Source organism: Anopheles stephensi, chromosome 2, assembly GCF_013141755.1.
Source record: "Anopheles stephensi strain Indian chromosome 2, UCI_ANSTEP_V1.0, whole genome shotgun sequence".
NCBI classification, from domain to species: Eukaryota; Metazoa; Arthropoda; class Insecta; order Diptera; family Culicidae; genus Anopheles; species Anopheles stephensi.
This window is the reverse complement of record NC_050202.1, coordinates 18,263,764-18,285,930: the sequence shown is the minus strand read 5'-3', so window position 1 is coordinate 18,285,930 and position 22,167 is coordinate 18,263,764. Positions and strand designations below refer to the sequence as shown.

Genomic DNA, 22,167 nt, shown 5'->3' with positions numbered 1-22,167 from the left:
GTGTAGATGTTACGTCAAAACAGTCAGTTGAGCGATGTGTAAAAAACGGTTGGAAATTCTATCTAATTCTAAATTTGATTAAATATTTTTGTAACCAGTAAACCAGTAAAACATGTCTTGAAATATGATCGTAGCAGATGTTTAATTCAGAAAATTCTAATTGAAGCTAAAAAGTAGATAATAGTTAAAACAGTTGGTAGAGCCTCACTGGTTTCAGCTTTAGTATTAATAGAAGAAGATACACAATCTCAAAAGGTGGATGACGAAATATTAGCTCTTAACGTTTGAAAAATTTCCGTACGAAAATGTTCCACGAACTGTAAACCCGACAAGACTTCAACTTACTGTCTAACTGCTTCTGAGAACGATTACGGCAGGATCGAGAATAACGGATCTTCAAATGGAAGGACCGGGGTACAAATCCTATCCAGAAAGCCTAACCGAACGCTGAGCTTACTACTTTGTTTCGGGTAAAATCTAGTCACAGAAAGCCTGCAATAGCTCGGGTCGAAACCTTTCGAGGTTGTGGTGCCAAGGAAGAAGCAGAAACTCAACTGCTTCGGACGATAATTTGAAGATGATGAGACAGTTGGTCATTTGGTTAATTAACAGATACTTTGAGTCATTAGACTCTTAATAGACATTCGTCTCTTAACTGCCGTTGATGAAAGCCACAGCTGAGTTGAAAATCATGTTTAAAATTGTAAATCAAATCACCAAACCAAGAATTTGTAAAAAAAAAAATTAATTTATTCAAAATTGGAGTTATGTAGCCGTATACAACGTCAAGTCGTCGCATTCAAAATAAAAGCTGGTCCCGCTATATATTTCACCAACTGTCAGAATAGCAGTCTGTCAGAATAATCTCCACCGCAGTCTCAGCTGAGATTATATTCTGAGAAGAAGCATTGTTCATAGATTAAGAGCCATATGAATTTGATTCCTACTTTTCTCTTATTATCAATATTAGAAACCTTTATTAGATCTTGTTCGTTCATTCAATCAATTGCTTCCTATCAGTGCCGTCAAATTATTTTCAAATTACAAGCTATCTACAATAAAACCGATATCAAAATTAGTTTGACTTCCTTTAGGAAATAGAGGTAGTTAATAAGTCGACAATAGCTCTCATTTCGATTTTAAAAAGACAACTGCTTGCCCAAGCTTTCAAACCCACAACCCTTACTGCTCCTCGAGTTAGGCCATATTTTTTGTTATCACATCTTCAAATTAATTCACCCTGAAATTTGGCATAAAGCACACACACACAAACTACTCCACCCCTTGCAAACTGGTTCCAGTCATAAATAGCAAACACAAATTGGCCACTCAAATGCGCAACGGCAAAGAAATGGAAGCGTCTTCCGCTTTTCATTGTTTGATTCGATTATTAAATTAGGCTCTCGAGAAAGACAACCTTCGCGTTGTGGCCCCGCTTATTAATACTACTGGGAAGCAAACCATTCAAAAAGGCGCCACAATCACTTGCGTCCACGAACTTGAAGGGGTTTCAAGAAATTTCAATAAAATAATAGGCTCTTTAGCAAAATGAAACGGGTACAGCAGGTTCATCCATACGACCGTACGGGTGTCCATTTCGATCATCGCAAACGCTTTCAAGTTGATCGATTTTGGCTTACCACTATTTTTATGGCGGTGTAAGGCCATCGACCGAAATCGTCCGTCGAGTCACGATCGGCTTCAGCCCAATAATCGTCCTCCTCTTCGGTTCCATCGCAAGAGAGGTGTCAGTTTTATACTGGGTTCAAAAAACAAATGAACACTTAACCGCCTGGTGTGTCTGGCATGATGTATGGTTAGCAATCACTTCATTTCGGGAATAGTGGGGAGGGGGAGACATGTTTGAGCATTGTTTGCACATCGGCTTGCTCGGGACAGTCCGGGAGCCATTTTCGGTAGGCTTAACAGAAGCTTCCACGGTGTGTAGTGTTCGGTCCAAATTAGGACCGTCGGCAGCAGCACGGTGAGTGAGTGAGTGTTGTTAGCAATCGCTACCAGCGCTCTCCTCGATTTTCCTCATTAAACCCCACCCGAGAGTGCTTTACGCAAAACTGCGTCGGGCTCGGGCCTGGTAATCCTAATTTAATTACGAGAAGGTAGAAAAATACATCGTAAATTATCCGGGTTTCCTCGTACAAAAGGCAGCGGGCCCGCATCCATTACTCGTACCCACCCCCGGAGCTGTTTGTTATCCCACGTTTTCGGTTGTGGTTTCGGCAACTCGGAACTCGATCACTTAGGCGGAAAGCGCCTTAGAAGCGGGCAGGCAGGCAGGTGGAGAATGTGCACACACATTAATTTTTCATTCTTTACATGAGCTCACAAAGGCATTATGGTTTTGTTCGCGCCTTTTTCGTCATGCGGATGGTAGAATGTATCGCTGTGAAGCGCGTTCGCCAAAAAAATCCGCTTCTCGACAACGCCCTCAGGAACAATCGAAAGTGAAATAAAAATTTATAATCAACAAAAAAAACCAAACCAAACCTGCCAGCCAGCCAGCCAGCATCAAATGAGCGCCTCCAGAGCGATAGAGAGAGCGAAAGTGAGGCACGTCGTCGGGCAAGGTTCGTCGCTTGCGGTACGGTGTCCAACCTCCAAACGCTAGGCTGTCAGATTTTGGAGCAAATTTATGGTTATTTTATTCTTTTCTGGGGCGACTTTTCGGACACTGCTCATGGTGGACGCTGCTTCCAAAATGTATTTATGGCATATTTTTGTCGTTATCAAACCCCGCCGGGTATGGCCCGGTTAGCACGAAACGGGTTGGCAGGTTGGACAGACCTGGACGAGGTGCGAGGTATAAGGTGGTTGCGATGTGTGGCACCGTGAGTAAGCATCAGGCACAATGTTCACTCGGATGACATCGAAGCGAGTTAGTGAAGATTTTTTGTTTGTTTGAGGCCAATGTTTCAATAGCATCAGGTCTGGTGTCTAAGTCCTAATGCTTAAATGATTGGCCGGGCACGCAGCACCGGGGCAAAAAAAAAATCGTGGATGATCAAGGATGAGCATAAAGAAGCGGCCGATGACATTATGGTCATGAGTCGAATGATTATGACGATGTTTATGTGTGACCGGAGCGATCCCGATCGGTCACCTGTCGGTTTTTTTCCTCCGCTTTGCACGATTTGACGTGCAACTTTTTGAAGGTTTTTTTTTGTGTGATCGTTTTGTTGGAGGATTTTGTCACAAGAAGGTGCCTCTATCTTCCAATTCATTCGGTGTCTTTCAGCTGGTTTGAATGAATATTTGATTATGTCTTTTTTGTTCTAAATTTTGCTCTAAAAATTGTTGAAAGCTTGAGGGTTTCCTGGTCGTTCCAGCTGATCGGTTGATGGTAAATTAATATTTTATTTTTATTAGCAACCCATGTTGTACCGAGCCAGCTGCCTTTGCTGGAAAGGACCGCTCGTGCCATTCACCTTGCCCCGTTGGCTTTTGTTTATCGATTTAGATCAAACCAATCCATCCTCTGGAGCGCTTGTTGAAGATTCTAAGCAGTTGTCCGTTTGTCCGTCCGTATTAGCATAATCTACACACGGTGTTGTCGCTCGGGGGAAGCAAATGTGAGGCATACGGGGTTGTTTGATCGGCCGAATGCTAGATGAAGAGCCATACTCTTGTTACGATAAAGACTATCGAGCTTTGGGCAGCGATGTAATCGGGCGGCTTGTGCTGAGTTTGTTACTTTAAACAGACGAAACCATTATCATTAGCTTGCTGTTAAATTTGGTAAATTTGGTTAAAAAGGGAGAAGACGATCTTTAAAGTGCTTCAAGCGGGAATGATTGTTTTCTTGAGTGAGACAGGTGCATTTTGATGTGATAAGAAAGAGGGATGTTTTACTGTATTTGCATGTGTTATACAGATGGTGGATGGATTTAGAAGTTTATTGAAACCCGAAGCAGTAGTAATTATCCTGTACTTGTAGAAACTATCTAAAAGCAGAAGCAGTCTTGTACGAATCACATTCTAGGTAAAGGTGGATCGAAAACTCCCAGGCAACCACCAGTGGTCTGGGCCAGTATAATGGGCTTGATTCTTTTCAATCTGGCGGTAAAAATGATGGTGACACAACCAGCGGCCCTGCCATCAAACACTGATTTACGCAGAGGTGATGTAGTTCTCACGACGGACGAAGCTGGAACAGAACGTACGCTGCTATACTCTATCTCAAGAAGATTCTTAGAAGGGTTTTGGTCCCGTATGTGTGGAAGAATATTGGGGAAATCTCTACGAGCTGTTTGGTGATCTCATCATCGTGTAGCAAATTAGACTCACCATGCTCCGGTGGGATGGTCATGTGATGCAAATGACACCGGACAACCTAGCCCTTAAAGTCTATTTAGGTCGTCCACATGGACAGAAGAGTAGTAGTAGGCCCAAACTGAGATGCGGTGATGGCGTTGCTGTGTTAGTTCAGAACGGCCGGGATAACGAATTGGCAGACGACGGTGCTAAACCGCCAGTACTTACTGATAAGAAAAATAAGAGGATTTAGTTGAAGTTGAAGTACTTCCGCATTTCGTAGTAAACAGATTTAGTTATTATTGGGACGAGTAATTAAATACACGAAAAAATGCATTTCTTGCCATACCTTCAAGATGTCTTTAAAAAATTGCAAGATAAATGAGTCAATAATCCAATTTATAAAAGTAAAGCCTTCTTAATTGAGCTACAGCTCGCCACGTACATTAGGCTGGGAAAACGAAGAAAAATTGAGCCAGGCGGGTAATTAACAGCACACTTTGGATGCTCATTTGCACACCGAGGCGGGCGATATTCGGCAGGCGCCAAATCCATTAATTAATGAGCTCATTCATAGGGATTTGTGACACCGCCAATGGCCCATTTGGGGCTGTGTTTCGTGTGTGTGGAAATTATAATTTCCCTGCAGCACGCAAATCAATTTACACCAGCCGGATGGAACGTCGTTTAGAACTGAACATGGTTAATTAGAAGGTGCTTTGCAGGTGGGAGCAAAAAGAAAGAAACAAGAAGCGCTCCACATCAAAAAAGGGATTCTGTTTTGATAGGTATTTTCACACATTTTTAGCACAGTTACTTAGCATTTGCGTTGCGTAGCACTTTTTCCTTTACGCTAGTGTGATAAAAATGAGATCGGAAGAAGAAAAAATATATCCAGAAGTAAAACCATACTCCGCTTGCTCTTTTTCGGGAGCAATTTGATGGGATTTAGCCCCGGTGCGTTTGTCACCTCGTTTCGGACACGGTCTAATTGATGTCATAAATTGGCAGAAATTACGAGCACTTAACCACAGCTGTGGGGGGGCCTCCGAGAAGGTAAAAGAAAAACTCGAGGACAAAACCATGCTGACAACATTTAGTCGGCTTGGGTGTTGCGTTTTAGGCGAGCAACTTGATGTGATGATCGGATTTCTTGGTCCATGGATTTGAGTCTCGGAGGCGACTGATAAAGCATTAGCAGTCTGAGTGGTACGGTTCATTGGATATCAAGCTTTAACGTATTTAAAAGACTTAAAAAAGCACAGCGAGGCTGCTACAAAACGATCGTTCCAATAAGCCACCAAAAATTCGTTCGCAAGCAAGCGACAAACCGTTTTTTTTATTTCACGAAAGGTGTTGATAGGTCGACATGATCATTAGGCTGCGCACGGCAAATAATGTTGCAAATGGGAAGGAAACCATCAGCCGGCAAACATGCTGCCGATTGCAGCAGCAATCACGCCCCGGTTGCAGTAATGCAACGATGGGAATATTATGCAAATGTCACCGGTTAAAATGAACTCTCCCCCCTTGGAACAAAACCAAAATGAGTAAAAGAGACAGCCATCCGAACCGTGCACTGGAGGAGGGTTTTTTGGGGGTCGTTGTTGTTGTTGTTGCTGATCGGCTGAATATGGCGGCACTGGGCGTTTTGGCTGCTGTATTTGGCAGCCAGTTAGGGGCGAAAAAAAAAAGACACACGGGATGATGAAAAGAAGAATTTTTCTACCGCGATACCTTCAAATGGTTTGGAATTGTTTCGCAAAAGCCTCAAACGAGTCAAACGAGTTCAAGCAATTTCGATCGATTGCACGGTGCACGAATCGAGCCCCCGAAGCTAATTTGAAGCACATTTGTTAGGGAGTTTTATTGTACGGTTGAGCGTTGGCTGATTACGTGCGAATCAGAGCTCGTGGATTCGGATTTGGGTACACTTTCATCTGAAAGTAAGGGCTTTTGTGAGAGTAAAAAATAATCTAGTGTCATCAAGGTGAATTTGCACACAAGAAGAAACAAACTCAACCAAGCATCTGTTATTATTTTCAATATATTTGAATTTCAAAATAAATTGCCATCCTTGGGAACCATTTTCTAGCATTGTTTTTCCAGCCTTAAAAACTAGTCATAAATTAGCACGTGCCTTAAAAAATCAATACATTGCCCGGTTCGGTCCATTCACGGAACCTCCAAACGGTACCTTCTACCCATCCACGATTTGCCTAATGTTAAGCATTGGAAATTGCGGAAAATACTTACACAACGAGAAGGTGCAAGCGGGGGGAAAAGATTGATTCTAAATTTCTACTCCCTAAATAGTGTGTAGTAGCTACGTATTTTGTAATAGTAGTAGTAGTAGTAGTAGTAATTGCAACTGCATATTCTTAATGTATACCGCACTCATACACTGCACTACAAATCTAGCAAAAATCACGTTCACATGCACGCCTAATCAAATAACAGGTATTTTGTCTAGGTGGACTTTTGCCATTCAGCTAATCCTCTCTTTGCTTACCTACTTAGCTTTGCCTACACGTACTTTGATTTAGTGAGTAACAGTTTCCGGTGAAATACAATTTACTAATTTACCTTCTTTTCGCTATCTATTTTTTGTTTTCGTGAGTTTAACATTAACGAACAAATATCGAAAGGGTGTTGAGTGTATCGAGAAGCAAACAGCTACAATAGCTAGTTTACAGGGCAAGAAAATGTTTTCTTTATCTAACATATTTTACACAGTAAAGTTGCGAAACTTTTCTCACAAATATTCCTACTCTCTTTGTCACCGGGAACGATCGCACCGCTTGCTTATATAAGAAGCCTCAATATATGTAATTGAATAATGGAACAGGAGAGTGGGTCAAATGCGAATAATCTACCCCTTAGGCCTGCACTGATTCACCTTGAAGAGGAGTGGACAGGGATCGGGAACAGGAGGGGGGGGGGGGGGGAGAGAGGAAGCGAGGGAGGGAAATTGATTATCGTATTACTTTTCTGTCGCACGGTCATTCGTCTTGATATGGGGCGGGGGTTACATGGCTTGTTGCCAGTGGACATTGATTAATTTGCACACGCTCCAGCGCCATTGCTGGTTGCTGACCCTTGCCTGAGAGGGGTGAGAGTTGGCTGGGAGTTGGGGCGCCCTTGCCTGAGAATGCGGGGCTGAGTTTATTGAACACGTGTTGCATTGGTTCGCGTTCTCTCGGCGAAAGGGCTTCCCGAAAACCGACGAACGCCCTCGACACCCTGCATTACGCCATTTTCCATGCCGCGGGTAATCGACACCCCATGCCTGTTTGTCTGTCTGTTCGTCCTTCCAGAGTACGTGAAATGGCGGCCTGAGGGTAAACATGGCTGCCTTTTTTTCTCCCCCTACCCCACCATTCCCATTCTTGTTCACCAGTAATTCGTTGTTTACTGCTGTAAGGCTTCACGGCTGTTGCGGTGTGCGTTCGTGTTTGGTTAGCTGCAGCGGACCGGACGGTCCCGAGGAGGAGTCAGTAAAGGCGGTGACAGAACTGGAGCGACGACGGCGACGATGACGCGAACCACCGCCGTTCGTTGGGCGACCCGTATCGAGCGCTTCATCGTTCGAATCGTCATCGTGCACGTTGATTTCCTCGTCCGAATCGTCGCTCGGTGCCGGGCTGGCCGAGTCGAGGTTGGAGCTGCCGGTGGTGGCGGCGTACGAGCGCGATAGGCCCGCGAAAAGGGCCGCCGCCGACGTTGGCACTAGCGACCGGAACGCACTGTGCTCACCGCCCATTAATAATGGAGTTGATGCTGTGACTAATGATTGTGCTGCTTGGGCCGCCGCTACTGCTGCTGCCGCTTGGGCTCCCAGGGCGGCCGCTGCCTGGGCCGCCTGGGCTGCCGGCGAGGTGGATGGGTTGGGATGCAGATGGGCCGCGTGGTGCGTGTGGTGGTGGTGGTGGTGGTGATGATGATGGGGTGGCAACTGTGAGGAGGAGCCCGGCGGTGGTGGTGGCGGTGGCGGCTGCTGCTGCTGCTGCTGGTGAAAGTGGTGCGGATGAAGCGCATGGTGGTGGGTGAGATGGTGGTGCGGATGGTGCGGTAGATGGTGGGGAAGATGGTGGTGACCGGGCAGGGGTGGGCCCGCTCCCGGCGAACCGGAGGAAGGGTGCTGGGAAGGAGGGACCGGGGCCGACGGCTGTGATCCGGTGGCCGGTGGTGGCGGCTGCTGCTGCTGCGGCTGCTGCAGCGGCGGCGGCTGCGGGGAGCCAGGGGTGAAAGCGGAACTTGCCGTTCCCGCCGCCGCAGCCGCCGCCCGGGTGTTCGGCGAGGTGGACCTTTTTAAAAGATTCATTCTTTGATGACGTCGCCATTTCGCCCGTCTGTTGGAAAACCAAACCTAGTAGTTCAAGTTATAAGTATATTAGCTCAAACACTTATAGCTAAGCTGCGAAAAATTTCCTCATCTGCTTTCGTGGAGCTGATTAAGGGGTCAGGGGGGGGGGGGGGATGTGGGGTTAAGCGGTCAGGGTTACACAGAACCGTCTTGACTTGATCGAACCCTATGGCTGAGGGGTGGTCGATGGCTTCCAAAGAAAGTGAAGGAAATTTTTCCATCCCATGGTCTGATAGTTACCTGGACGCGGGCTTCACTGAGGGAGGTACGGGACGCGAGCCGTTCGCGGGTGCTGACGCAGGGATAGTGCGACTTGTCGAACTCCTTCTCGAGCTCCTCGAGCTGCTCCGGGCTGAAGGTGGTACGGTTACGTCTAAACTTTGGTTGATCGCCGTCCAGGCTGTTGGAGTCTTCGCCTTCAATGTCTAGTTCAAGAAGTGAAGAACACAGGTCATAATGAGTACTTGCGACGGTCCAGAATTCGCGGTGATGCTTACCGATTAATCGATTTCCGTCAGGCGAACCCAAGGTCTCGTGTGATCCAGAACCAGGCGATCCAATCGTGCCGGGCGTTGTACTTCCTCCAGGTTGAGACATATTAGGTAGTCCCTGTCCCGGTGACCACAGATGGGTAGGAGTTGGCCACGGAAAGCCACCGTACGGTGGAGGTGGATAGAGACCATAGCCAGCCGCTCGCGCGAACTCGGCCGCCGCTCGTTCCGCTGCCCGATTACGCAGGATTCTGTTGATGGAGGACACCGACGGTGCGGTCGCATTCGTACAAACACCTACAAGTCGGGTAAAGAAAACAGAGTAAGAAGAAAGGCGTTTTAGAAAGAGGATTAGCTAAACACGTCCGAAAAAGTTGATGGCTTCATTTGATGGGCAGCTTTCAAGCAGGCTTCACCCCTAATCCCAACTGAGGTCCTTTTCGACGGAAGTCAAAACCACTTGTCAAAAGTGCGCTTGTCCGTTGCTCGCTAGGTTTTTGGTGGGCCGTAGTGGAGTAGCGTGCCACACCACGTTCGTTCCGCCACGTTAACATTCCGCACACTTACCGCGGAATTTCGGACCATCTTCTCGGTTCGCTGGAAGCGAGCCCCTGTCAAGAGCGGTCGTTGAGATTTCAATTTGGATTTGGAAGTTACCGAGAACTGGAGCTTAAGAATTCTGTCTCCCGCAGGGGGTAGCCGGTGGCTGCAGATCGATTTCACAGTCAGTGGCAAAGCGTGGAGGGTTATCGCTATGCCAGGGCTTGAAGACTTCATCCAAAAAGGCAGTGACAGTTGCGTATCATAACCTTCATACAACGGTGGCTACAATACGGATCCGACATAACGTAACACACCAGCCCGCTTATGCTGGGCGGTCCCGATGGTTCGTCGCTTGACAGCGATTATCGGAACGGACAGGCAGCAGAAATGAAATCCTCCAAGAAATCCCGAATCCCGGACTCCCGGGCTACTGCACCGCGGGAAGCCCTGTCGATGCTTTTTACTCACTGAGTGAGAGAGTGTGAGAGAGAGATAGAGAGGCAAAGGGAAGGGATCACAGCTTAAATGCCCTTCAATCAGAAAACCGTCAACAATTTACCAACGAAGGCACCCGGTGACTGCATGGGTTTGGTGAAGTTACCGGACGCATGACGCTCCACGGGATCTCCTCATCGAAAATGGGCGATGCGTGTGTGTCGAGTGTATATACGAGTGTAAACAAGAATTTTTACACACCAAATTAGGGATTCCGGAGGGCCCGTTCGATCCAGTACGGATTTCGAAGAATCGTGCCAGTTTCCGTGTGTGCCTCGCCCGGGGTAGGCAAAGGTCAGCAGCTGGCTCGGGGAGTCTCAGTAGGTGAAAGATAAATAACGCCCTTCTACGGTAGATGGGCTCCCCAGAAACTTCGATTGGACGAAAATTCAGCACTCCCAATGAAACGTTAAGAAGAAGAAGTCGTTTTCTTGGTGGCTTCCAACCCCATAACCGTACTGACTGCCTCCTGGTGGTGGCATTAAGATATTTTTCTAAGTATTATCCGAACCACTGGGCACGTGATTTTAATATGACACTTTTAACACATTCTTTTGTTTCGCCTTTCGCAGACTTTGCATTCTTGCGCAGGCCGCAAACTTCCGTGCCTTGTTGTGGTTGTGGTTATGTGATGGGTGTTTTGGAGCCAACCCTGTTGTTTTTTCATTTTCCTTTGCTGGCTGATATTGAACCGTCTTGCTGGCGTAAGAGTTGCGTTGAAAGGGTTGTGTTGGAGCAGTGTTGTTTGCTTCGCTCAAATCTGGATCAGTTTAGAGGAGCTGCTCAGAGACTGGATGTGTTTATGTTTGATCAGCTGCCCTACAACATGGGTTCCATATTTAGGAATATTGTAGAGTGTAAACGTTCTACCGGTAGGAGATGATTTTAGCTACCACTGCTAGTGGGTAGCTCTTATGGTAGAGACTATATATGTGAGTCCTAATTTGTCTGTCGCACATTCAGATCATTATGATCGTTCGACCACAACAAAGCCCACCATAGCCAAGGCTCGTAGGCTATCACTTTTATCAGCCCATTTCATCGTCCAATTAATACCCCGATCAGCGGCCGGACAAGACCTGCTGTGTGCGCTTCGCCGGCAGGCCTAGCTATTCATCCCCTCGGGCACCCCTGGCAAGAGGATCGCTTACCGGCGGTGAAGATGATTTGCGAGATTTGCGTTGCTAAGCAGCAGCTCCTTGACGGCAGCAGCAGTCCATCATCGACGGCCGCTCGATGATACATATCTAACCGCCTCGTTCGAACGAAACACGTATAATCCTCGAGCTTTTCGTAGCGTCCCGTGCTGAGTCACGATGAGTCCGGGGCGCAGTTCAATTCCTATCCGCAGTAACGGACTGCTCCGGGGGACTCTCGCCGTCCTAGATAGAGGGTAGCGAGCGATCGATCCAAACAAAACAGAATGGTAGCAAACGCATGCCGGGCCCGATACGCAGGAGCTACACCGGAATGTGTTGGGTGAGCAATTGACGCCTTTTGCGTGGCCTCCATACCTCACGCAGTCCCGGCGCAGGAAAGAGTGCGCACGATATTCGGTGAATATTTCGGAACACACCAACAAAACCCCGGGCAACCTGGGCAGGCATTTAACCATCAATCATTTCGGGAGTTTCGCACCATGCCGCAGGCAGACCGTGCTGCCTGCGCGGGCAGTGCCAGCCAACCCGTCTGGACGCAACGGCCGGACCGGTGTAATAATAGTTTATCTGCACTGAAGTGGAAGTATTATCATCAAAATATTGTTATTGTTGTGTTATTGATTAAGTTTTCCTTTTCCTTCTGCCCCAGTCGCCATTCGCCATACAAATGAGCTGAGGGGATAGAATAGAGGGCAAAAAGAAATCCAGTGAGCACGAAACCGAACCCATCCCTCGTGTGCTCGTTCAGTCCTTCCCTTAGCGTGCGTCCGAGGAGCCTGGGCCAACCTCTCTAGTTTTCTTTTGCCATTGTGACTATTGAATTCGGAACGGGTTGAACGGTTTATTTTAGCTCTCTACTTTTTTTCTTCTCTTTGTTGGTGTCTGTAACCGTGGTCGATGTTTCGGACCCCAACTTTCGGCCCGGGAACCCGGTTGACGGGTGGTTGACGAAGATCGCCGCAGTAGCTGGAGCACCGGAGCTGGAGAAGGAACCGTTTATATCGAAACGGTGTAATTAATCCATTTCCAAATAATCGTAGTTTTGTGGAGGGCCTGAAGGCGATGAAACGTTGCGAGGCGGCCGACCGATACCAATGCCGTGCGTTGCGTGCGGGAGTAATAATGCTCTCGAAGATTGGAAACATCACCACCGTCGGTCGATGGGTTGAACGTTTTTTGGGTTGGTTTTCTATGACGGTACGCACGATGATAACTGACAGCTGAGTTTTACCGACTTTGTAGCTTTCCGGGAGTTTTTTTCCCCCCTCTAGAAGCATGAGTTTGGGTACGAACTATTTCTCTAACTCTGGAGGGCTTCTGTGTCAGCAGCCGTGGCGCTTCTTGATGCCTTTCTTGGGATCTTTACATTTAAAATCAATGAGTGTTTAATGTTTAATGGAATCTTGCGGCGGAAATGGATGATTATCTGTTGGTAGCAAGGCTTCAAAGTTTTCTTCAAACCTAACAAAAATGTTAAGGAAATATCTAGCGTGTGCTAAAATAACTTCAGATACCTTGAAGAGTTAATGAGCAGTTGTTTCTCGATCTCTTCAGGCTCAGAGTCATCCTGCGTTATGAAGACATTTAAAAACGATTTTATTTGCCTGCTGTTGGTGTTGGAATGCGCCTTCTCAACTCGTTCCTTACTGAATCTTAACAGGCACATGTGTTAATCAATTTTCCGGTCGCAGTTCAACAATGAACTGCAGAACAGTTTCAGTTGAAGCAACAAAAACAGTCCTGAGACCGGACTTCCTTCATCGTGCGCTTCCAAGCGCATTCACCAGAGGGAGCCACCACAACGGTCTCAGTGCTTCGCCCGAGCTAAGTGGTCCATATATCCCGAGCAGCGCCGTAATTAATTCAGTGCTTTATTAGAGATTTTATGGAACGAGTGGTCGTAAAAATTGAAACTTTTACGATCGAACTCGCGATCGATTTTTGTGCCGGTCGAAAGCATTCCAATCGGTTTTCGGTGGCCTTGAGGGGAACCACTTTAGGATCCGAGAGTAAGGAAGGTTTGCCGCTCGTATCATGGGGAGGGTTTTGGGTTTTCGATCGATCGATTGACACAGGAAGGCGATCGGTTTTGAAGTGGAATTTTGCAGGAACACCATTTTGGCGTGTTGATCAAACGCGACGAAACCTACCCATAAACAGGACGTGTAGAACAATCCCGCAACAATTTATTTTTTTGTGTGGATTTCAAAAGGAAGTTTAGTCGGAATTAGGAGATTAACTGAAGAAAGAAAATAAAAAAAAATAGCTCAAGGACCGAGCGGCATACCTTAAGAAGCTTTAGAACTTGTTCCCTTATTTTTACGACAGCAACATAAAGCACAAGTTTAGCGTTCGGAGAATGAAGAACGTTCATAACGTTCTTTGCACTAATATACAATCATGTTTCTAATTTTTAATCAAATCTCCGATACCCCTTATTCAGGTCGGACGCTTTATGCGTCATTTTGTGTGTGGAATGCGCCGTCAGACAAAACGCCAGCATTTTTATGACCGTCCGGAGTCACCGTTGTTGTTGGTGCGAGTTTTTTCGGTGGGCTTCGTGGTCTAAAATCTGCTCAACCCGAACGGCCATACAGTACCGGAATCGATTTCTGACACCAGTATTTTTACGACCCCCAAAAGTCCATTATCGAAATGATGATGCCTATGGAAGGTTTTGGAGCAAGTTACGATTTTACGATCACGAAATAGAATACCACCGGACGGCTTTTGTGGCGTCCCGTAGTTGCAGGCTGTGGGTTAACTAGTTTTGTTGGGATTCAACACTGTTAATCCTGTACCGTATCGTTCCGGTTGGCTCACGAGGCTTCGATTGGACAGTCGTGAGGAGCGTATCGTCTCGGCGATCGTACAATTGCAATCTCGTTCTATGTCAACAGGCAGCTCGCCATCAGTTGAACAATTTCACAGGTAAGCGGAATCGCCGGGGCCTGTAAGAACCATTCCATGGCATGACGCATGCAATGCAATAAATTTTTCCCCCGTTTTCTGCACAAACCCATCAGCCATGCCATGTGGCGCGACCGTTCAGCGATAGTGATCTCGATATAGCGTTCGATTCGAGTGTGTGTGTTTTTAAGGACTTCTCCCTCTTCTAGCCGAATCCTGGGAATACTCCCAGCATCACAAGTCGTGTACTGTTCCCGGCTAGACTCCATTTTATCTTGGGGATGTGTTTTTGCATCCATTCGAGACATCCCACGTTCAGGTTGTATCGATAAAAACAGTCAACCGCCAGATAATGAGTTTTCTCCTGTCCCATGGAGCCACCGTCATTTAGAATCCGACCGGCAAAGACTGACCGTAACCGGACCGGTGTAGATGTTCCGCAGGGCACGCTAATTAGGGGAACTATTCGGCTCACCGCCTTTCCTTATGAATATTGTCACCTCATCATCACGTGGGAGCACGACTTTCGCATACTGCTATCGATCGATTGATAGGGATAGTTTGTGTTTTAATGGGTTCGCTCGTATCGCAGCGGCAAACTGAAATTCGCATTTTAAAACGGATGCCTCGATCGAGAGCGCGCGTGGTCGACCGTGGTTGCTGCTTCCTCAGCAGCAGCGCGCGGTCAGTTAATTTGATGATCAATTTGGGATTGATTGATGTCGTCAAATGTCCCGTTTCAGTGGGGTTTGGGTTTTGCAGCCGCTGAGTGGACGTTTTTATTGGAGAAAACACAATCGCTGGAGCTGGAAGCGAGTGGTGGCTGTTAATGATTAGGATAGCGTTGTGTCAATGTTGGTCAAATTCGATTCTTCAAGGAATTTAATGGATTTGACGCATTTCAAAATAATATTGAAATAGACAAAGCATATTTTGTGAACCTGATAACGTGATGTATAAGTTGAGAGATATTGAATTGGTAAGTGATTTATTAGAAATATGTTTGAATGTTCTCTCCATCGAGGATTGTCTACCATTGCGACTTTGAGGTTGAGATTTTTTCCAATATTTTGTACTCGACTTTATTTTAATATTTTGAATATATTCCCTTACCCACCACTGACTCCACCTCCATCTTAGGGATGTGTGCTTTCTATCACTATTCCCAGGACATCCTGAAGAAGCATGAAGAAGCTGCTTCTTAGACAATATTCCGATGGTAGAGACACCATATCTTCAGCAATTACATGGTCTTTTGCTAACAACAGATGCAATATTTCGATCACACACAAGTTCAGAACAAAGAAATCAACGTATGCACCACTGGTGACGTTCATTAGTCAACCGCTAAGTTATGGCTTTCGTTTGCAAGGAAAACAGAACATGCGCTTTCCGTTAAGCTTCAACCAAAGTCCACTCTACTGGCCACTCCATGAGCCACTCCAAACAGGGGCTTGTTTTGAAATGTGGCTGCACTCCAACAAAAGCCGTCAATTGCGGGTACTTGCGCACTTGTGCACATTAGAACCACCCCGCAGGTTTAGATTTATTCCTACACCGAATGCTCTATATCTTAATTCAACCAGCAAAGCGCGTCCTACCCACACCGGGTGCGCCCGTGCACACGCGCACTCCGGAGGCACCATTTGTGATTTTCCCTTAATTGATATTGCCTGTCACCCGGCGCTCATTAATGTCGGCGATTGTACGGGCAGGTGAAATTAGAAATGTAAATTCAATCTCACTCCCACTTGGCAACCACGGAATGGCGGTTTAGCAATCGGGCATTAAAACGGCTGTGCGGCTAGTGCCATGCCGCACGCCATATACGATGTGGGGAGAAGGTTGATGGAACCACTTTTTCGTGGCACCGGTTCGGTAGCGGGACCGGATCCGAGCCATAAACCGAGCGTGTGTACGCGCGTGTGAGTTCGAGCTCGAGGAGACGCGAGCTGTCAACGGTTAGGTTCTATTCGGAGTTTTTTTTCCTTCTGTCCAGTTTCTAGCACTAGAGCAGCACGAGCAGCAAGACATCGATCGAAATCATGCGCAATTACGGCCAAGCATCACCGTAGGTGTTCGAAAGGCAAGACAATCTATTCGGGCAAGATGCATGAACCACCGCGTGCCGTAAGCTGGCAGTTTCAGGAGGTTTTCCCTCCCATGATACGTTTACGGAAAAGGACGTTCGCGTGATATTAATTTGAACCGACAGCGGATCATTATCAAAACAACGGGAAATTATCCGTCCGAACCTCATTCCGAGCATCAATCTACGATGGGAGGAAATCGATCAAAGTTTAAGTAAATTCACCGCACAGCATTCATCCTCGGTTAGTAATTGGAGTTTTGGAGCCCTAAATTATGGTTGGTGACCCCCACGTGGCCACCAGATGGCACTCCCGTCGTGAACCACTGATCGATCTTCCGCCCGGCACTGGTGGGTAGAACAATTCGGTTAATAAAATTAAACCACCTTCCAGACAGGGCACTCGGCCAGCCACCAGCGGGAGTGCTTTGTCGGAAGGCACACTTCCGAGTGTGCACGGATTTCAATTACAAACGGCTCGCGTAGCTGGTGAGCCGACCACATATCTCCTGCTTGGCTCTGATAAAAGGTCACAAACTATGTGTTCCCCACCGTTACGTTACGATGGGCCGTACTTTCGGGTTGGGTCGGTACGTTTTTTGATCGGTAGAAGCATTTCAATTACCACATTTTCCACGCCTTTAACTGCGAACTGTTGGGGACCTAGTATGGGAGGCTCTGACGCGAGAGCGAGCGAGCGAGCGAGCGGGAGTGAGTGTATCGTTTGCGATGGATCGATACAAAATGGAAGAACTCGTTGCAATGAATAATGATCCTGTAGTCGGTCAAAGAAGCGGTGCGAGATGTACAGCACGTTCAAAAGGCATTTCCTTGGGTTAACTTTGGCGGCAGAAAGCTGCGTTTGGAGCTCGACGTCTGTTCTTATGACACTGATTGATATAGATTGCGAGTGGATGGCGGTGGTGTTTTTTTTTTTTGCTGCGGGTGCGTTTAGGTAAAGCGATAATAAAGAAACGATTTTTAACGATTATCGACATACTTTGGCTCCTTTTTGTTTTGCTCTGGTGGGTAAGAGTTATTGCTATCTGCAAAAAAAGCTGTAACCTGTCTACTGCACCAAAGAGGAATCTTCCAATTCCCATACCTTTATCCCACTTTTACCCCGCAGCTAGTAATGGGCCAGAAAAATATGAGTTTTTTGGATTAAAAAATGAGCTCATCAGTCATAGCAAGTGATCGTAATTTATACGCCCCGAAACACAATAATCTGGCTTCCCAGCGGAAGCTCAAATTAAGTCTGCCATCTGCCACCGGTACACCTCCATCAGCACAATAAATCACACAGATTTTGCATGATGCATGATTAAGTGGGGCGTGCTACCTGCTGCTGCACACCAATTCATCGATTGATCCTCCGGAACTGGCATGTGGAGCATAGGATGTATCCCCGAGGATAAATCCTTGCTGCTGCTTACGGAACGTCACGCAACTGTCAAAATCATCATCCCCAACTGTTGGGGAAAAATTTTCCCGGGCAAGAAATATTACCCCCACACCCGGTAATCGATGTTCGATAAACCAACCAACCAACCAACCAACCAACCATTCCCTCACGGTGGCATAAATCGCACCGCAAAAACATGTGCTCCACGGAACAACATGTTCCGCCTGGGAACTTGGAACGTCGGGTTCGGTTTTATCTTGCCCACGTTGTCGCCTCCGGTGCCGACGGTGATGGCGGGTCGAGATTAGCCGCGCAGTGAAAAATTCACCCGTGCCGTGGGATTGTGATGAAGATTTTTCCCACACCGGGCGCGCGTGTGTGTGTTGCGCTAATGCATGTAAAATTGTGACAAATGTGAGAATTAAATCTCATTATAATAAACGGGCCGGTTCGATGGATATGGTGGGATAGGTTGGGCTAGAAACAAAACGGTATATGTGAACGCCGTTTGCCCGGCGACAGGAACATCCGCCCGGACCCAGTTGTAAAGCGTTGCAGTGGAACGTGACGTGTCGTGTGGGTAAGCTGTGGCGGTGGCGTGCGAAGATTTCCCTACCAAGATTAACGGGGAAGTCTTTGGAAGGTAAGGGTGTGCGAGTGGTGAATGAAGCGGATATCAAGACGTGCTCCAAGGGAAAGATTAGGATAATCATTACAGGATGGCGTGAGCTTCAGTCTCGTCTCGTAGATTGATGCCGTAAAACGTGTAGGCAAGGTTGTTTGAAGAATTTCTTCTCTACACGAAAGGTCGATTTTATAGCAAATGGATTATTGGTTTTATAAAAAAAAAACATTTTATTTTTAAAGAGTGAATAATGGACAATACTAATTTTATGTCAATATTCTTGAGGACTGAAGTTCTTCTAAGGGATTTTTTGTCTAAGATACAAGTGTTGTTTTCCTGAGGTTAGAGACGACATTTGACTTCTCCGTCGCTCTTTTTTCTGAGTAAATAATTTCTCTAACAACTTGAAAATGTATTAGAATTATACTCTTTTTTTTTATTCATAAAGAACGGCCTGGCCGTATTGCTAGAATTATACTCTTAAAGGCCCTATTTTAACCAGTTTACCAACAAGTCCAAATATTATAAGACCCTCCCTCATTCGAAACATTATTATGATCTAAGTTGCTAATTAAGATTGAACCAGCTGCTAAACTTTTGATGAAATTGTTTATTTAACTTTTGACTCCCCAATCATAGAGTCATTGCTCTCTCTCTTTCTCCCAAACAAGACGTATCTCTGTCACCTTCTTATTGGCAGCATATTTTGTGGAATGCAAACAATAATCGATCAACCAAATCGATGGAATTGTTGATCGATTTCACTGACATTTCAACGGCAAAAAGCCTAGCTCCTTTACCATCGCTCGTTTCTAATGCGAAGTGATGGACGATCGAGAGAAAATATTCATAATTATTTTGCACCTACAGGCTCCATTACTTGCAAGACATTAGATTTCGGCGTTATTCCCCCTAGCATACCGTATCTCTTGTTTTGAAGGAGCACAAGGAAAGAAGCACACCAACAGGTAAACACTCAAGCAAGCAACTGTAATAGTATATCGATCGCGTAATATCGCCACTTGCCTGATGTATCAGGAAGGCCTAGTCCAAGAGGTGATTGAATCCTACCGCCCCAGAAGACACTCAATCAGATCAGTGGACGGACGTTTGGTCCGATTTTGGAACGTATTTTTTCTATCGATTGTTTTTACAACCGAAGCAAGGAAGTCAGTTTCAGCTGAGCTCACCGAGCACTCGAGGGCAGTTCGTTGGGAGGACGCACCATCCCAACGGGCGATGCTACTTGCGATCAACGTGGGGTGCGAGCTTCAGGCGCGCTTTCGAACGATCGTGCACCGGATTCGAGCTCCGAGTGCTAGATACCTCAAGTGGTATCGGGTCAATTGCGCACCTCTTAAGAAGGTGATGTTTATTTAGCTTAAGCCATCTGGGCGAGCTAAACTGGCTTCTTGAAGATTAAAAATAGATCATTCACTCGGGCACTCGGGTACTGGAGTGCAGGTACTCGTCGTCGTTTTTCCCCTCCCCCCCCCCTCCCTGTAACGAATGAGTGTGTAGCTCGTGTAAGTGTTAAAAAGTGTGGTAGATGCTCAACAGCTTCACACAGGTGAAGAGTGGAGCGCGACTGTGAAGCGAATAAATTAATGTCCCAACAACAACAACGACAACAAACGGCGCCATTCCTCCATTCGCCGGGAACGCATCTGAATGCACGAAACATGGTTTCGTTGGATAAGATTACCCTTTTTCGTTTCCATTCCGGTGTGGCAGTGTCCATTTGGGGCTGGAACTGCACAGCTCTCCCTTCTGCTGTCCGCCTGTCGCCCCGAATCGAGCTAATCAGCGTCCCGTTTTTGGAGCGTTCTCGGCGTTCGTACCGTGTTTTGAGAGCGTGCGAAAGAAATTTATGATTCCACACACCACCGTTGTAATCAGTTGGCGCGCACACACACAATCCATGCATCATCATCATCATCAACACCCATAGTTAATCGCACGATGTTTCATTGAAATAGGTGTCTGGCGCGGTGCACTATGGGGCAACGAATCGAGTTGGGATCGCAATCACAATCCACGGGCAGGACATAATTCACCTGCCCCAATGGACATTGTGTTACGATTGTGTTTTTTTAATTAGGTAAGCTAGAAAGCAACAGGTGAATGTGAATGTCCCTTCGGGACATTCGTTTTATCGTGTCCTCCTGTGGGAAAGATATCTAAGATTAATGCTCTTGGAGAACATTCCTGCAGTTGGTGCATGTTTTTCGACAGATTTTATCAACCCTCATAACATCGTGTTCATTCCGAGGAGCAATAAATCATCGTTGGTTTCGGACGTACCGTATTGTTGCAACTATACCGTGGTTGGGTTAACATCCTGAACGGAATCTTTCTTATTGATCGGTGGTCAGCAAAAAAACAAAAATCGTCCATATTGAAGGCTTCGCAAGCGCAAGACAAATTACTTGCCCTGCTGCCAAATCGCACCGCAATCCAATCTCCAGCAAGCAAACCAAACGCAGAGCAAAACGCGCGATCGAGGTGATCATCAACAATTCGCCGGTTCCACGCCGGTTAACCGGTGGCCTGTCCGGTATTCGGTTTGCGCCATAATTACTTTTAAGTTTCGTCCCAGCATCACTGCCCCGATTGCACCTTAGAAACCCCCTCCTCACTAACCGGGCCTTTCTTCGCTTATCGCTTATCGGCCATCTAGTGGCGGCGAGAAGAAACACCGGTCCTGAGCACCTGGGAGAAAATGTGTTAAATCAAACCCGTACTCATTCAATAAATCAATCGTTTATCATTCCGTCCCGATCGGCGGGGTCCCAAGCGCTGGGCAGGTTCGGGTGGGGTTCCAGGCGTTTTTGGGGTGGGGATGGTTTCAGTAGAGGGGAAACGAGAGCGGTGAGCGCGCACCGTGTGTGGTTAACATCCCGACGAACGGTGCTGATCGTAATCGGGCTTCCTTTTCGGTACGCCGGTCGGTAGGGTAAAGCGCGAGAAGTGCTGCAGTTTCAACTCAAAACAGTCTCTTCAGCGCATCATTAACCGTCATCAACTCTGCGGTACGGACTCGACCTGGAGTCGCCGGCAGAATGGGCCAAGATTTGCATATCATTCTGCGTGGCGTTCCCATGGCTCTCTCGCTCTCTTTCTCTCTGTTGATCTTGACCACCGACACCAGACACACGGAGCCCAGACACAAGGCGGCACAGTTTGTCGCCGGGATTTAGTCTGCGAGGTCTTGATTGAAGGATGATTAAACTGCCGAGCTGCTCAATGTCTACTGGTGGCGCGACGCAACTTCGAGAGCGCTTTTGGAGCTTGCACGGCTGAATATTTATTGTCTCATTTCGCGAGCGGAACGGAGATTGATTGAGCTTGATTAGGGACGGATAGGATCAAATCCCGGACCCGCGCTCTTTTTCCGGAAGTGGCGTCTTTTGCATTGTACAATGTAGTTTGACGGTAGGGGCCCACACACGCGCAGTCTCCAGGAGTTGGTCGGAGCGTTCCATTTTCCACTTACCTTCCGAGATGAGGCGCTCCCGGATTTCCCACGCGAAGATGGTCGGATTTTCCCGCTTGTACTGTTCGATCTTGGAAACGACGGCCGGTGTAGCTACCTTCGGCTTGGAGCCTCCGATCAGACCCGGTGGCCTTAGAGTGCCTGCAAGAGAGAGGAAGAGGAACGAGAAGCATGTTTATGATTGGCCAGTCGGAACAGCTCGTTTAGTAAACATAATTAGCATTTGTGTGCTCTGTACAAAAAAAAAGGACGAGTATGGGTCTCGGGAAAGAAGATTCGGTTCTCGGTTCCGTGGCTGAAAACCTAAAGTCAACATTC

General features: G+C 46.9%; 1 protein-coding gene across 4 annotated transcripts in view; it reads right to left on the bottom strand.

The window, feature by feature from the left end:
• Positions 1–6,300: 6,300 nt before the first annotated feature.
• LOC118507251 (paired box protein Pax-6-like) overlaps positions 6,301–22,167 on the bottom strand; it is a 48,598-nt gene continuing 32,731 nt past the window's right edge. For 3 of the 4 annotated variants that reach the window (XM_036045535.1, XM_036045534.1, XM_036045536.1), the window contains exons 4-7: positions 21,850–21,990; positions 9,133–9,423; positions 8,876–9,060; positions 6,301–8,638 (exon numbers count right to left, since the gene is read on the bottom strand). In XM_036045535.1, coding sequence (XP_035901428.1) covers positions 7,697–8,638; positions 8,876–9,060; positions 9,133–9,423; positions 21,850–21,990 — 1,559 coding nt within the window. In that variant the 3' untranslated portion in view covers positions 6,301–7,696. The remainder of the gene's footprint in view (positions 8,639–8,875; positions 9,061–9,132; positions 9,424–21,849; positions 21,991–22,167) is intronic. The other variant, XM_036045537.1, reaches the window with a different exon arrangement.